This window comes from Cnephaeus nilssonii (assembly GCF_951640355.1).
Source record: "Cnephaeus nilssonii genome assembly, chromosome: 7".
Classification (NCBI taxonomy): Eukaryota; Metazoa; Chordata; class Mammalia; order Chiroptera; family Vespertilionidae; genus Cnephaeus; species Cnephaeus nilssonii.
In genome coordinates this window covers 2,222,503-2,237,828 of record NC_137078.1, presented here as the reverse complement: position 1 = coordinate 2,237,828, position 15,326 = coordinate 2,222,503, and the positions used below count along the sequence as shown (strand labels likewise).

General features: G+C 44.5%; 1 protein-coding gene across 2 annotated transcripts in view; it reads right to left on the bottom strand.

Moving 5' to 3' along the window:
* Positions 1-9,634, bottom strand: part of ATR (ATR checkpoint kinase) — a 161,447-nt gene extending 151,813 nt beyond the window's left edge. For both annotated transcript variants that reach the window (XM_079777343.1, XM_079777344.1), the window contains exon 1: positions 9,456-9,634. In XM_079777343.1, the coding sequence (XP_079633469.1) occupies positions 9,456-9,514 (59 nt within the window). In that variant the 5' untranslated portion in view covers positions 9,515-9,634. The remainder of the gene's footprint in view (positions 1-9,455) is intronic.
* Between the last annotated feature and the right edge of the window lie 5,692 nt (positions 9,635-15,326).

Sequence of the window (15,326 nt, the reverse complement as noted above, 5' to 3'; positions counted from 1 at the left end):
TAAATCTCTCTCATCATTGATGTTTCTATGTCTCTCTCCATCTCCCTTCATCTCAGAAATCAATAAAAATCTATTAAAAAATAAAAAAAGCTCCCACCAAACCAAAGCCCTGGTCTGGAGGGCTTCAAACATTGAAAGAAGAACTAACACCTATAACTCCTCAAACTATTCCAAAAAAATCCCAGAGGAAGGAATACTTCCAAGCTCTTTTTATGAGGCCAACATTTATCCTAATTCCAAAACCTGATACAGGCACTATAAAGAAAGAGAATACAGGCTAATATCCCTGATGAACACAGATGCTAAAATTCTGAACAAAATATTAGCAAATCAGATCCAGCAATATATTAAAAAGATCATATACCATGATCAAGTGGGATTTATTCCAGGGATGCAAGGCTGGTACAAGATTCACAAATCAATAAATGTACATCACATAAACAAATTGAAAGACAGAAATCACATGAACTTATCAATAGACACAGAAAAAGCATTAGAAAAAAATCTAATATCCATTTTGATAAAAACTCTCACCAAAGTGGGAATAGAGGGAGCATAACTCAACATGATAAAGGCCATATATGACAAACCTACAGCGAACATCATACTCAATGGGCAAAAACTAAAACCATTTCCCCTAAGAACGGGAACAAGACAGGGATGTCTGCTTTCACCACTCTTATTCAACACAGTAATGAGATATCCACAGCAATCAGATAAGAAGAAATAAAAGGCATCCAAATTGGAAAGGAGGAAATAAAACTCTCATTATTTGCATACTGCCATTTGACCCAGTGATCCCACTTCAAGGAATATATCCTAAGAAACCCGAAACACCAATCAAAAAGAACGTATGCACCCCTATGTTCACAACAACACAATTTACAATAGCTAAGATATGAAAAGAGCCCAAGTGCCCATCAGTAGATGAGTGGACTAAAAAGCTGTGATACATTTCTACCATGGAATACTATGCAGTAGTAAAAAAGAAGAATCTTGCCGAAACCGGTTTGGCTCAGTGGATAGAGCGTCAGCCTGCGGACTGAAAGGTCCCAGGTTCGATTCCGGTCAAGGGCACGTACCTTGGTTGCGGGCACATCCCCAGTAGGGGGTGTGCAGGAGGCAGCTGATCGATGTTTCTCTCTCATCGATGTTTCTAACTCTCTATCTCTCTCCCTTCCTCTCTGTAAGAAATCAATAAAAATATATATATTAAAAAAAAAAGGAAGAATCTCTTACCCTTTGAGACAGCATAGAGGGATCTATAGAGTATCATGCTAAGTGAAATAAATCACTCAGAGAAAGAAAAGTAAAGTATCTCGTGACCACACTCATATGTGGAATCTAATTAACAAAATAAACTGATGCAAGGAGTGGATCCATAGACACGAAAACATGGAACAGAGTGCGAAATCTCAGAGAGAAGGCAGGGAGGGTGGGTGGGTGGAAGGTAATCAACCAAAGACCTTGTATGCATATATGCATAACCCATGGACACAGACAATAGAGTGATAAAGGCCTGAGGCGGGGGCGAGCTGGAGGGGGTCAACAAGAGGAAAAAAGGGACATATGTAATACTGTCAACAATAAAGATTTAAAAAAAATAGTAAGCAGAGGACCTGAACAGACACCTCTCTCAAGAAGACATACAAAGATGTTCAACCTCACTAGCAATTAGGGACGTGAAAAACCAAAGTTCAATGAGCACTAGCCAGATTGGCTCTTGTTAGACCTTCGGCCCTTGGACTGAAGGGTCCCAGGTTCCATTCCGGTCAAGGGCACATATCTACGTTGCAGGCTGCGGGAGGCAACCAATCGGTGTGTCCCCCTCACATAGATGTTTCTCTCTCTGTGTGTGTCTCTGTCTCTCCCCATCCCTTCCACTCTCTCTAAAAAAAAAAAAAAAAAATCAGTGGAAAAATGTCCTTGGGTGAGGATTAACAACAACAACAACAAAAAACACAATAACAATGAGATACCACCTCACACCTTTCAGAGTGGCTATTTATCAACAAGACAAAACATAACAAGTGTTAAAGAGGTTGTGGAAAAAAGGGAACCCTCATTCACTGCTGGTGGGAATGCAGACTGGTACAGCCACTATGGAAAACAGTCTGGCGATTCTTCAAAAAATGAAGACTAGAGCTACCATATGACCCAGCAATCCCCCTCTCCTGGGTATATATCTGAAAAACTGGAAAACATGTATTCAAAAAATATATGCACCCATATGTTCATTGTAGCATTAGTCACAGTGGTCAAGCCAGGGAGACAGCCAAAGTGTCCTGGGATAGAGGACTGGATAAAGAGGATGTGGTACATCACCTGGCCTGTGTGCCTCAGTGGTTGGGCGTTCACCCAGGAACTAGGCAGGTGCAGGTTCAATTCCTGGTCAGGACACATGCCTGGTTTGTGGGCTCAATCCCCAGTGGCTTGGTGCAGGAAGCAGCCAATCAATGATTCTATCTCATCATTGATGTTTCTCTCCTTTGATCCCTCTCCCTTCCTCTCTCTGAAATCAATTAAAACATATTTAAAAAAAAATAAAAAGATGTGGTACATATATACAATGGAATGCTACTCAGCTATAAGTCAAAATACTGCCATTTGCAACAACATGGATGGACCCTTGAGAATATTATGCTAAGTGAAATAAGCCAGGTAAAAAAAAAAGCTAAGAACCATATGATTTCACTCACAAGTGGGTGAAACGTATGGTCACAAACAGCAGTGTGGTAGCTGTCAAAAAGAAGGATTCAAGGATGGGGTGAAGGGAACCTAATATATGGTGACAGAAGATGGTTTGACTTTGGGTCATGGGTAATACAGTACAATATGCAGTTCTTGTAACATAGAAATATATGATCCTATTGATCAATGTCACCCCAGTAAATTCTTTTTTTAAATAAAAGGCTCAACTATAAGAGGCAAGTGTATACAGCCCATGGGAGAGAGGGAGCAGACCTTGAGTGCACGACTTTGGTGGTCAGGGAGGCTATGCCACTGTACCCATTAGGCCACTCTACCAAACCTAGGAGATGTAGCAATTCTACCTAATGTATAGAAACAAACACAGGAAGGCCACAAAAATGAAGAGATAATGAAACATGTCCCAAATGAAAGAACAGAACAAAACTCCAGAAAAAGAACTAAACAAAATGGAGCAATCTACTAGATGCAAGGATCAAAATGCTGATTATAAGGATGCTCAATAAATTTAGTGAGAACATCAACAGTATAAAAAAGGATCAGTAAGAAACGAAAGGTACACGAATTGAAAAAAAGAATAATTTACAGGGAATTGACAGTAGAATAAATTAAGAAGAGAATCAAATCAGCGATTTGGAATATAATAAAGCAAAAAGCAGGCAATCAGAACAACAAAACTCCAAAAATGACCACAGCGTAAGGACAACTGGGACAACATTTGCATCATGGAGGTGCCAAAAGAACACAGCCAGGATGGAACACAAGAGGGTCACTCAGTCCTGAGAAGGGCCTATCAGTCAAGGCTCCCTGGAGGAGGTGATACAAAAACTGAGTCCCTAAGGGGATAAGCAGGTAAAATAAGAGAAAGAAGGGTATTCCAGTAGAGGGGGGAGGCTCAGTAATAAGAACATAGGCTGCTATAGAATGTCTAACAAACCCTACATAGCTAAAGAAGAGGGGGCAGTAATTGGAGGTGAAGCTGAAGAGGGAAGATAAAGTCAAAGAAACTAAAAAGTTTAAATTTTGTACTGAAGGCAATAAGAGAATGAAGGGTTTTAAGTAGAGGAGAGAAAGTTAAACATGTTTTTTAAACATTAATTCAATTGTGTTTTTCCCTGTTTAAAACATTCCAATGGTTTCTCATTTCACTTAAAATAGAACCCTCTACCTACATCTCCCTAAATCCTTAACTAATACCATCCCCTCTTTGCTCTCTATGTTCCATGCTTTTTCCTCTTCCTTAAAAGTAGGCTCACTCCCATGTAGAAGCCTTTGTATTTCCTGTTCCATCTCAGACAGTTCTACTAGTTTCAAATGACTGGCTTCTTCTTACCATCCAGATCTCCTCTAGTGGCTAATACTGTTGGTCCAAAGACCCTTATCTCCCTCCCACCGTATCATTTAATATTTTAACAGCAACTATCAATATCTGAAAATACGAAGGGTCATGGGTAATACAGTACAATATGTGCCCTCAAATTGACATCTGAATGGAACCAGACAGTGTCTGATAGAAGAAACAGCAAGTGCAAAGCATGACCTTGGTGTATACAAAAAATAAGGCCAATATAATTAGAGTAGAGTGAGCAAGAGAGGAATACAAAGCCATGAGGTCAGAGGCAGACAGAGACCATATTATACAAGAATATACAGCCCTAGTTGGTTTGGCTCAATCCTCAAACTGAAGGGTAGAAGGTTCAATTCCAATCAAGGACATGTACCTGGGTTGCAGGCTCCATCTCCAGCCCCGGTCAGGGCACAAGCAGGAGGCAACCAACTGATGCGTCTCTCTCACATAGATGTTTCTCTCCCCCTCCTTCCCACTCCCTCTAAAAATCAATGGGGAAATATCCTTGGATGAAGATTAATAAAAAACAAACAAAAAAACAAAAAGAGGCCTTGGTAAAAAGTCAGGATTTTATTCTAAGTGTGCAGGAAAGCCAAAGGAAGATTTTGAGCAGGGGAATAATCTTATATAATAAAAGCCTAATATGCTAAGTGTCCAACCGTTAGACGGTTCAACCAGTTGGTATGACACGCACTGACCACCAGCGGGCAGACGCTCCAACCGGTAGGTTAGCTTGCTGCTGGGGTCCAGCCCATCAGGACTGAGCGAGACAAGCCAGACATGTCCTGGAGCCCTCTCTCGGTCCTTCCCTGGCCAGCCAAACTCCCGCGGTTCCTCCCCGGCCAGCCAGCCCTGATTGGCCAGATTGGGAGTAGGCGAGACAGGCTGGACATGCCCTAGAGCCCTCCTGTGATCCCTCCCTGACCCCGATCATGCACCGGTGAAGTCCCTCGGCCTGACTTGTGCCCTCTCGCAATCCGGGACCCCTTGGGAGATGTCGGAGAGCCAGTTTTGGCCCGATTCCTGTAGGCCAGGCTGAGAGACCCCACCGGTGCACAAATCTGTGCACCGGGCCTCTAGTGTTATATAATCTACTAGAAGCCCAGTGCACAAAATTCATAAACGGGTAGGGTCCCTAGGCCTGGCCGGCAATCAGGGCCAATCTGTGGGGTGACCAGCGGGGTGATTGGGGCCCCTGCTTGTACCTGCCTTGGCTGGCCTGGCGCTGCCTGCTCACCAGCACCGCCCCCTGCCGCTGATTGGGGCCTGCAGGCTGGGGGCAGCTCCTGAGTTGAGCATCTGCCCCCTGGTGGTCAGTGTACGTCATAATGACAGGTCGTTCCGCTGGTCAGTAGTTGCATATTAGGGTTTTATATAGACAATACGACTTAATTATAAAAATCACTTTGATTGCTGAGTGGGAAATCCATTGTAAATGGGTAAAAATTAAAATAGAGAGATAAACTGAGAGGTTATTGTAATAGTCCAAATAAGAAATTATGGTGGTAGGAGTGGAGGTGAGAAGTATATTTTAAAGGAAGTGTTGACAAGCCTTGCTGATGGATTATTAGGGATAAGGGATAAAAATCAAGGATAACTCTTAGGCTTCAGTGGTTGTTACATTTACAATGACCTGGGGCAGGGAACAGCAAATCAGGAGATCTGCTTTAGATATATTAATTTTCATTTCTGGGTGTAGATGTTGAATAAGCAACCTAATTTATATCTCTGGGCTACAGATATAAATTTGGGAGTTATCAGCACACTAGAGGCCTGGTGCACAAAAATCCGTGCACTCGGGTGGGGGGGTCCCTCAGCCCGGCCTGCACCCTCTCACAATCCGGGACCCCTCGGGTAGGGTCCCTAGGCCTGGCCTGAGATCAGGGCCTATCGGGGCTTTCCTTCCCCGGGATGCAGGCAGCTGGCCCCATCCCCGCTGCTGCCACTGCTTGCAATCTGTGCAGCGCTGCCCCCCTTTACCCTTCCACCGGTGGCCTCCCTCTGCAGGCGACAGGCTGGAGTGCAATGGCTTGGTTGGCCTGGGCCACCCTTTCTTTGCTGGGGGGCGGGGCCAGCCCTGCCAGGGGTCGTCTACCTATCTGATCGCCCCTAACCACTCGCCTACCTACCTGATCACCCCTAACCGCTGGCCTGCCTACCTGATCACCCCTAACCGCTGGCCTGCCTACCTGATAACCCCTAACTGCTGGTCTGCCTACCTGATCACCCCTAACTGCTGGTCTGCCTACCTGATCACCCCTAACTGCTGGTCTGCCTACCTGATTGCCCCTTACCATTTGCTTGGGGGTGGGGCCAGCACTGACTTCCGGTTGATCGGCCTCCGGTCATTACTGGTTGTTATGATGCAAGGTTTTTATATATTAGGATAGATGACATATAAAGCCATGGGACTAGATAAGAGTTATTCATGAAGAGAGAAGAGAACCAAGGATGTAGCCCAAAAGCACATAGGGAGTGAAGAATGATTCCCAGATTTCTGGTTTGGAAAAATGAGTGTATGATATCACTTACTGAAATATTCCTACCTCAGTGAATGTAGGAATTTTTTTTAAAAAGGGTTAGGGAGGTTGGGATATGAGGAGAATCCTATCTAATAAAAGATTGGATTGACCGTCACTCAAACACACAAGATGGCTGCCCCATGTGGCCACAAGATGGCCAGCAGGGGAGGGCAGTTGGGAGGGACCAGGCCTGCAAGGGAGGGCAGTTGGGGGGGACTGGACTGGTAGAGGAGGGCAGTTGGGGGTGACCAGGCCTGCAGGGGAGGACAGTTGGGGGGGACCAGGCTGGCAGGAGAGGGCAGTTGGAGGGGACAAAGCCTGCAGGGGAGGGCAGTTGGGGGTGACAAGGCCTGCAGGAGAGGGCAGTTGAGGGGGACCAAGCCTGCAGGGGAGGGCAATTGTGGGTGGGGCAGGCCTGCAGGGGAGGGCAGTTGGGGGTGACCAGGTCAGCAGGGGAGGGCAATTAGGGGTGACCAGGCCGGCGGGGGAGGGCAGTTAGGGGCAATCGGGCTGGCAGGGGAGGGCATTTAGGGGTGACCAGGCCAGCAGGGGAGGGCAATTGGGGGTGACCAGGCCTGTAAGAGAGGACAGTTAGGGGTGACCAGGCCGGCAGGGGAGGGCAGTTAGAAGCAATTGGGCCGGCAGGGGTGCAGTTAGGCGTCGATCAGGCTGACAGGGGAGTGGTTAGGGGGTGATCAGGCTGGCAGGTAGAAGTGGTTAGGGGCAATCAGGCAGGCAGGCAAGCAGTTAGAAGCCAGCAGTCCTGGATTGTGAGAGGGATGTCCAACTGCCCGTTTAGGCCTGATCCCAGTCGGACATCCCTCAAGGGGTCCCAGATTGGAGAGGTTGCAGGCTGGCCTGAGGAACACACACCCGCATGCACGAATTTCGTGCCCCTGAACTCTAGTTTGTATTGAATATGTCAAGTCTTAACTGTATTCAGGACATCCAGGTAAAACTGGCAGTATACAGTTGTACATGTAGTTCTATTGTATTTAGATATGGTTTGATTGGAGAACAAATGAGATAACCCAGAAAGACCATGCAGAGAAAGAGTGCTAACAGCAAAAAAACAGTGGAACAAAATTTATCCCTGAGAGATACAGGAAGATGACACATTAGAACTGTGACATCTCATTTTTTTTTCAGAAATCAAATTGCCAGTCAATTAAAGAAAAACAAACATGGGAAAAAAGGCCTTGAAGACTTGAATACGAAAAGGCTCTGACAACTGCTATCTCTTTGCCTTTGGCTCTTTAACTTCTGTCACTCCATTTCTTAATAGTGATAATATTTGCCATATTCTATATTATGAAGATACTGTGAGATTGAATAAGCTTGAATGAAGCAGTTGCAATGAAAAAGTTATGACAATTACAACCTACTATTAGACAATTCTCTGTGGGTCTGTTTTTCTATTCATTCTTTTAAAATGGCTACAAATTTATGAAATGAAAGGTAACTGTTGATGAAAGAGACTATAAATAAATCTAAGCTATTATTTTTATTAACACATCTCATAGAGTTAGAGAGAAGAGGAAAGATAAGTATTAATAAGCTATTTCTATATTAAAGCAAAGCATATTGAGGAAAAACATACTAAGCTTCGCATTGAGCCTGAAAAATGAATCTATACATCACCTTCCCAAAATGAGCACTTGTATTCATCTTCTTTTAGAAAGGCAGATGTTAGTTTACAAAATGTTAATACCAAGTATGCCTTCAGTACTCATGCAAAGTGAAAAAATTTACACGCACAAAAATAGGATGATTCAGTTAAGACAAGTATAGCCCCTTTATTTATCCTCTTCTATATATATAAAAGACTAATATGCAAAGTGTCCCCTCCGGAGTTTGACCCGGAGACCAGGAGTTTGATCACTCGCTATGACATGTGCTGACCACCAGGGGGCGGCACAGAACGAAGGCAGGCCCCAGCAGGCAGCCAGAAGGCCCTGAGCAGCCCTGATTGCAGGCCAGGCTTAGGGACCCTACCAGTGCACACATTTCATGCACCGGGCCTCTAATCCTATATAATAAAGAGCTAATATGCTAATTTGGCCAAACAGCAGAACAACTGTCCAAACAACCTTCCCGACTAAGCTGAGGGCTGAGCCCCTTGCACGAATTTCGTACATAGGGCCTCAAGTATTTATATAATTGAGGAAGACTAAATGTCCTTGTATGGCCAACCAATGGGGATGAAAAAAACTGCACTGAAAAATGAAAAGGATTTAAATATTACATGGCTTAATGTCAATTTTGACTTTATGTGCTAAGTTTCCAAACAATATAAGCAGGACTGGCACAAGCTCAGGTCTCTCTTGTTCAATTTACAAAGGGGGAGGGGAAGAGGGAAGCCCTGCCTCCTAGTGCTGTGGGAAAGGGGGACAAAAACCTTCCCCTCTTCCGGGACGACTGGTTTATATTTTACTCTTGCGTTTTCAGAAAACAGGTTTTGGCAACTGAAACTGTATTAAATTATCTTCACCTTCCGCAATATCCTGTGCACTGCGTGAACGCCATGCCAGACCCCGGCTCTCCGACTGAAATAACGGATTGGGGCCAGTGGTCAAAGAAAAGGGATCCCATCTTCGAAGAAGGCATCGAACTGCCTTTCTCGGCAACTGGCCTTCCTTGCACAGAATCAGAACTCACGATTGTTCTCCCATGGATAGTTCTGGGTCAAAATGTGGAGCTAAAGCCCGAGCAATCAGAAATCCGGGAGCCTGGGGCAAGTCCCACGTGGAAGGCGCGGGAAGTGAAGAGCGGCGGCGAGCGCGCCCCGGCCCGGCCCGCCTCCCTCTCCTCGGGGTTCCCCTCCTCGGCCCGAGGGGGACGCAGACACGCCACGGGGGCCGCGGCCGGGCACCTACCTGCCCAGCTCCCGCAGGGCGGGGATCATGGACGACAGCTCCAAGCCGGGCTCGCCCATGGTGAGAAGCGCGGCGTCTCCACGGCCTCTGCCGCCGGCACGCTCGGCGCTGCAGGGGGCGTCGCGGAGCCCAAAACTCCTCCCGGAAGCCGCAGGGTCCCGCGCGCAGGCCCTCCAGTCCCCGCGGCGGCCAAGTGGGCGGGACCAGCGCGCACGCGCCCCGCCCTTTTCCGGCGGCTTCCGGCGGCTTCCGGCGGACGGGCGGCGCGGTGTGGGCGGGGCGCAGCGCGCTGCTCCGCGGCTCCCAACGGGAGGGTTCGCAGCAGAACCCCAGGTCTCAGGGAGGAGGAACCCCAGGTCTCAGGGAGGAGGAACCCCAGGTCTCAGGGAGGAGGAACCCCAGGTCTCAGGGAGGAGGAACCCCAGGTCTCAGGGAGGAGGAACCCCAGGTCTCAGGGAGGAGGAACGCGGCCGAGGCTCCGGCCGGACTCTCGTTCGCTTCACTGGTGAAAGCCGAGGTCGTCCAGCGGGTCAGGGCCTAGACTAGCCCCCAGGGGTTCGGGTCCTCCTGTTCCTCCCACGTCCTCCTGTCCTTTCTGTTTCAGCCTGAAGTCACTCAGGTTTCCCTGATCCTCTTCTTAGCATTTAAAAAGTGGTTTAATTGTATTTATGGATATCTCATCAAATCAGCAGCAGTATTGTGTTGACCCCTTAACAGAGGTCTACAGTAAATCAATGGATTCTGGCTGTAGACATTTTCTGGTTCAACCCAATTTGTTTATATTTGAAAGATAGTCATTGTAAGAGACTGTCAACATGTCAAAAGTATGCATTTAATCAGACAAAGCCATGTAGTATACTTACATTTGTACTTTGATACAGTATCTTAAAAAAAAATCAAAGTTATGGAATGACAGCCACATATCCTCCTGCCTTGGGGATTTTGCATTTGCTGTATCTTTTGCCTTTCCTTGTACACCCCACTCATCGCTCATGTAAACTAGCAAACTTACACTCACACTTTTTTCCCTTACACTTGCTTTACTTTTCTTCATAAAACTGAGAAACAAATGTATATTATATACTATTTCATTTGCTGTCTCCTCCAATTAAAATATAGGTTCCTTGAGAGCAGGATCTTGTCTGTTTTATTGACCTAAAACATTGCCTGGCATATGGTTGGTGTTCAGTACATATTTCTTAAATAGGTGAATTATATAGTGGAAAAAACATAGGATTTGAAATTAGAAGCTCTGCATAAGTTCTCATCCCATCTTTTATTTTGATTGTATATATTTTTTATTTTATATATTTTTAAATTTTATATAAAAACTAGATGCCTGGTGCCCGTATTTGTGCACTGGTGGGGTCCCTGGGCCTGGCCTGTGCCCTCTCGTAATCCGGGACACCCTCCCCCCCCCCCCCCCCCCCGGAGATGTCGGACTGCCAGTTTCAGCACGGTCCCCGCAGGCCAGGCTGAGGGACCCCACCGGTGCATGAATCCATGCACCAGGCCTCTAGTATGCATATAAGATCTTTGGTTAATCTCTTCCTGCCCCCTCCCTGATCCCTCTGAGATTCATCAGTCTGTTCCAAGTTTTCATGCCTGTGCATTGAGCGTCTACCCTCTGGTGGTCAGTGCATGTCATAGCTAATGGTTGAACAGTCGCTTAGGCTTTCATATATACAGACTAGAGGCCCAGCGCACAAAATTCGTGTGTGGGTATGGTCCCTAGGCCTGGCCTGTGATCAGAGCCATCTTCCCCAGCTTCCAGTAGCCGGCCCTGCCACCATCCACCCCCAGTTCCTCGTTTGCCATCAGGTGATTGGAGCCTGCCAGCTGGGGGGAGGGACTGAGAGGTGTTCAGTGCACCTCATAGCAACTAGTCAAGTGGTCTTTCTGGTTGTTACGCCATTCCATCGATTTGCATATTACTCTTTTATATGTACACTGGAGGCCTGATGCACAAAGATTTGTGCAAGAATGGGCCTTCCTTCCAACCTTCGCTCTGGCTGGAGCCACCTTTCCGCTCAGGCCCGGAGCTGCCTTTCCGCCTTCCCATGCTGCTCAGAGGCCCGGAGTGGCTGGGGTGGTGCAGAACGCCTGTGTCATCACCATGGTGATGATGCAAGCATCCTGCCCACCCCCGGCTGCTCAGCGCCTGCGTATGCATGTTAATCTGCCATCTTTGTTAGGTTAATTTGCATACACACTCCTGATTGGCTGATGGGTGTGGCAAGGGTAAGGTCAATTAGCATGTTTCTCTTTTTTTTTTATTGAGGTATTATATGTGTACATATCTTACCATTGCCCCCCCACCCCACACCCATAGATGCCCTCACCCCCCAGAGTCCATTGTTTATGCTTATATGCATGCATACAAGTCCTTCGTTTGATTTCTTATCTCCCCCACCTCTCCCTAACTTTCCCCCTGTAATTTGAAAGTCTGTTTGTTGCTTTACTGTCTCTGTATCTATCTTTTTGTTCATCAGTTTATAATGTTCTTTATTATCCATAAATGAGTGAGATCATGTGGTATTTTTCTTTCATTGACTGGCTTATTTCACTTAGCATAATGTTCTCCAATTCCATCCAGGTTGTTGCAAATGATGAGAATTCCTTCTTTTTATGGCAGCATAGTATTCCATTGTGTAGATGTACCACAGTTTTCTGATCCAGTCATCTGCTGACGGACACCTAGGCTGTTTCCAAATCTTAGCTATTGTAAATTGTGCTGCAATGAACATAGGGGTGCATATATCCTTTCTGATTGGTGTTTCTAGTTTCTTCGGATATAATCCCAGGAGTGGGATTACTGGGTCAAATGGGAGTTCCATTTTCAGTTTTTTGAGGAAACTCCATACTGTTCTCCACAGTGGCTGCACCAGTCTGCAATCCCACCAGCAGTGCACAAGGGTTCCTTTTTCTCCGCATCCTCGCCAACACTTGTCGTATGTTGATTTGTTGATGATAGCCATTCTGACAGGTGTGAGATGGTACCTCATTGTTGTTTTGATTTGCATCTCTCAGATAATAAGTGACTGAGTACGTTTTCATGTGTCTCTTGGCCTTCCTTCTGTCTTCTTTTGAAAAGATTCTGTTTAGGTCCGTTGCCCATTTTTTTATTGGATCATTTATCTTCCTTTTATTAAGTTGCATAAGCTGCCTGTAGATGTTGGAGATTAAACCTTTATCAGTGATAGCATTTGCAAATATGTTCTCCCATGCAGTGGGCTTTCTTGTTGTTTTGTTGATGGTTTCTTTTGCTGTAGAAAAGCTTTTTATTTTGATGTAGTCCCATTTGTTAATTTTCTCTTTAGCTTCCATTGCCCTAGGGGCAGTGTCAGTGAAGAAGTTCTTTTGGCATATGTCTGAGATTTTGTTGCCTGTGGATTCCTCTAGTATTTTTATGGTTTCCCATCTTATGTTTAAGTCCTGTATCCATTTTGAGTTTATTTTTGTGTATGGTGTAAGTTGGTGATCTAGTTTCATTTTTTTGCATGTGTGTGTCCAATTTTCCCAACACCATTTATTGAAGAGACTGTCTTGACTCCATTGTATGTTCATGCCTCCTTTGTCAAATATTAATTGAGCATAGTGGTTTGGGTCGATATCTGGATTCTCTATTCTGTTCCATTCATCTATATGTCTGTTCTTGTGCCAGTACCAGGCTGTTTTGAGAACAGTGGCTTTGTAATACAGCTTGAAATCTGGTATTGAGATCCCTCCTACTTTATTCTTATTTCTCAGGATTTCTATGGCTATTCGGGGACTTTTTTTTATTCCAGATGAATTTTTGGAGAGTTCTTTCTAGGTCTGTGAAATATGCTGTTGGTATTTTGATGGGGAGTGCATTGAATCTGTAGATTGCTTTGGGTAGTATGGACATTTTAATGATGTTGATTCTACCAATCCATGAACACGGTATGTTCTTCCATCTGTTTACGTCTTCCTCTATCTCTTTTTTCAGTGTCCTGTAGTTTTCCGTGTATAGGTCTTTTACCTCCTTAGTTAAGTTTATTCCTAGGTATCTTAATTTTTTTGGCGCGATGGTAAATGGGATTGCCTTTTTAGTCTCTTTGTCTGTAAGTTTACTATTGGTGTATAGAAAGGCCATAGATTTCTTGGCGTTAATTTTGTATCCTGCTACATTGCCGAATTCCTTTATTAAGTCTATTAGTTTTTTGATGGAGTCTTTTGGATTTTTTATGTACAATATCATGTCGTCTGCAAATAAAGACAGCTTTACTTGTTCTTTTCCAATTTGGATGCCTTTTATTTCTTCTTCTTGTCTAATTGCAATGGCTAATACTTCCAGTACTATGTCAAACAGGAGTGGTGAGAGTGGGCATCCCTGTCTTGTTCCTGTTCTTAGGGGAAATGTTTTTAGTTTTTGTCCATTGAGTATGATGTTTGCTGTGGGTTTATCATATATAGCTTGTATTATGTTGAGGTATGAGCCTTTTATTCCCATATTGTTGAGAGTTTTTATCAAGAAAGGGTGTTGGATTTTGTCAAATGCTTTTTCTGCATCAATTGATATGACTATGTGATTTTTATCTTTCAATTTGTTTATGTGATGTATCACGTTTATTGATTTGCGAATATTGTACCATCCTTGCATTCCTGGGATAAATCCTACTTGGTCATGGTGTATGATCTTTCTGATGTACTGCTGGAGCCGATTTGCTAGAATTTTGTTGAGGATTTTGGCATCTATGTTCATGAGGGATATTGGTCTGTAATTCTCTTTCATTGTGTTGTCTTTATCTGGTTTTGGTATTAGGGTGATGCTGGCTTCATAGAAGGAGCTTGGAAGTGTTCCTTCCACTTGAATTTTTTGGAATAGTCTGAGGAGGATAGGTTTTAGTTCTTCCTTGAATGTTTGGTAAAACTCTCCTGTGAAGCCATCAGGCCCCGGGCTTTTGTTTGCCGGAAGCTTTTTGATGACTGCTTCAATTTCGTCCATAGTTATTGGCCTATTGAGCTGTTTAGATTCTTCTTGATTGATTTTCGGAAGGTTATATTTTTCTAGGAATATGTCCATTTCCTCCAGGTTGTCCAGTTTGTTGGAATAGAGTTGTTCGTAGTATTTTGTAACAATCCTTTGTATCTCAGCGGGGTCTGTTGTTCTTTCACCTCTTTCATTTCTGATTTTGTTTATTTGGGTCCTCTCTCTTTGCTTCTTGGTGAGCCTGGCTAGAGGTCCATCAATCTTGTTTATCCTTTCAAAGAACCAGCTCTTGGTTTTGTTGATCTTATGTATTGTTTCTTTGGTCTCTATGTCATTTATCCCCGGTCTAATCTTTGTTATTTCCTTCCTTCTGGTTACACTGGGCTTTTCTTGCTGCTCTTTTTCTAGCTCTTTGAGTTGTAGGGTTAAGTAATTTATTACCATTGTTTCTTGTTTTTTGAAATAGGCTTGTAGAGCTATGAACTTCCCTCTCAAGACTGCCTTCGCTGTGTCCCATAGATTTTGGATTGCTGTGTTTTCATTGTCATTTGTTGCCATGATGTTTTTTATTTCTTCCTTGATATCTCTGGTGACCCAGTCCTTGTTTAATAGCATGCTGTTTAGTCTCCATGTGTTTGATTTCTTTGGATTGTATTTATTGTAGTTGATTTCCAGTTTTATGCCACTGTGATCTGAGAAGATGCTTGATATAATTTCTATCTTCTTGAATTTGAAGAGACTTTGCCTGTGACCCAGCATATGGTCTATCTTTGAAAATGACCCATGTGCACTTGAGAATAATGTATATTCTGTGGCTTTGGGGTGAAATGTTCTGAAGATGTCAATTAATTCCATCTGGTCTAGTGAGTCATTTAGGATTGCTGTTTCTTTGCTGATTTTTTGTTTAGAGGATTTGT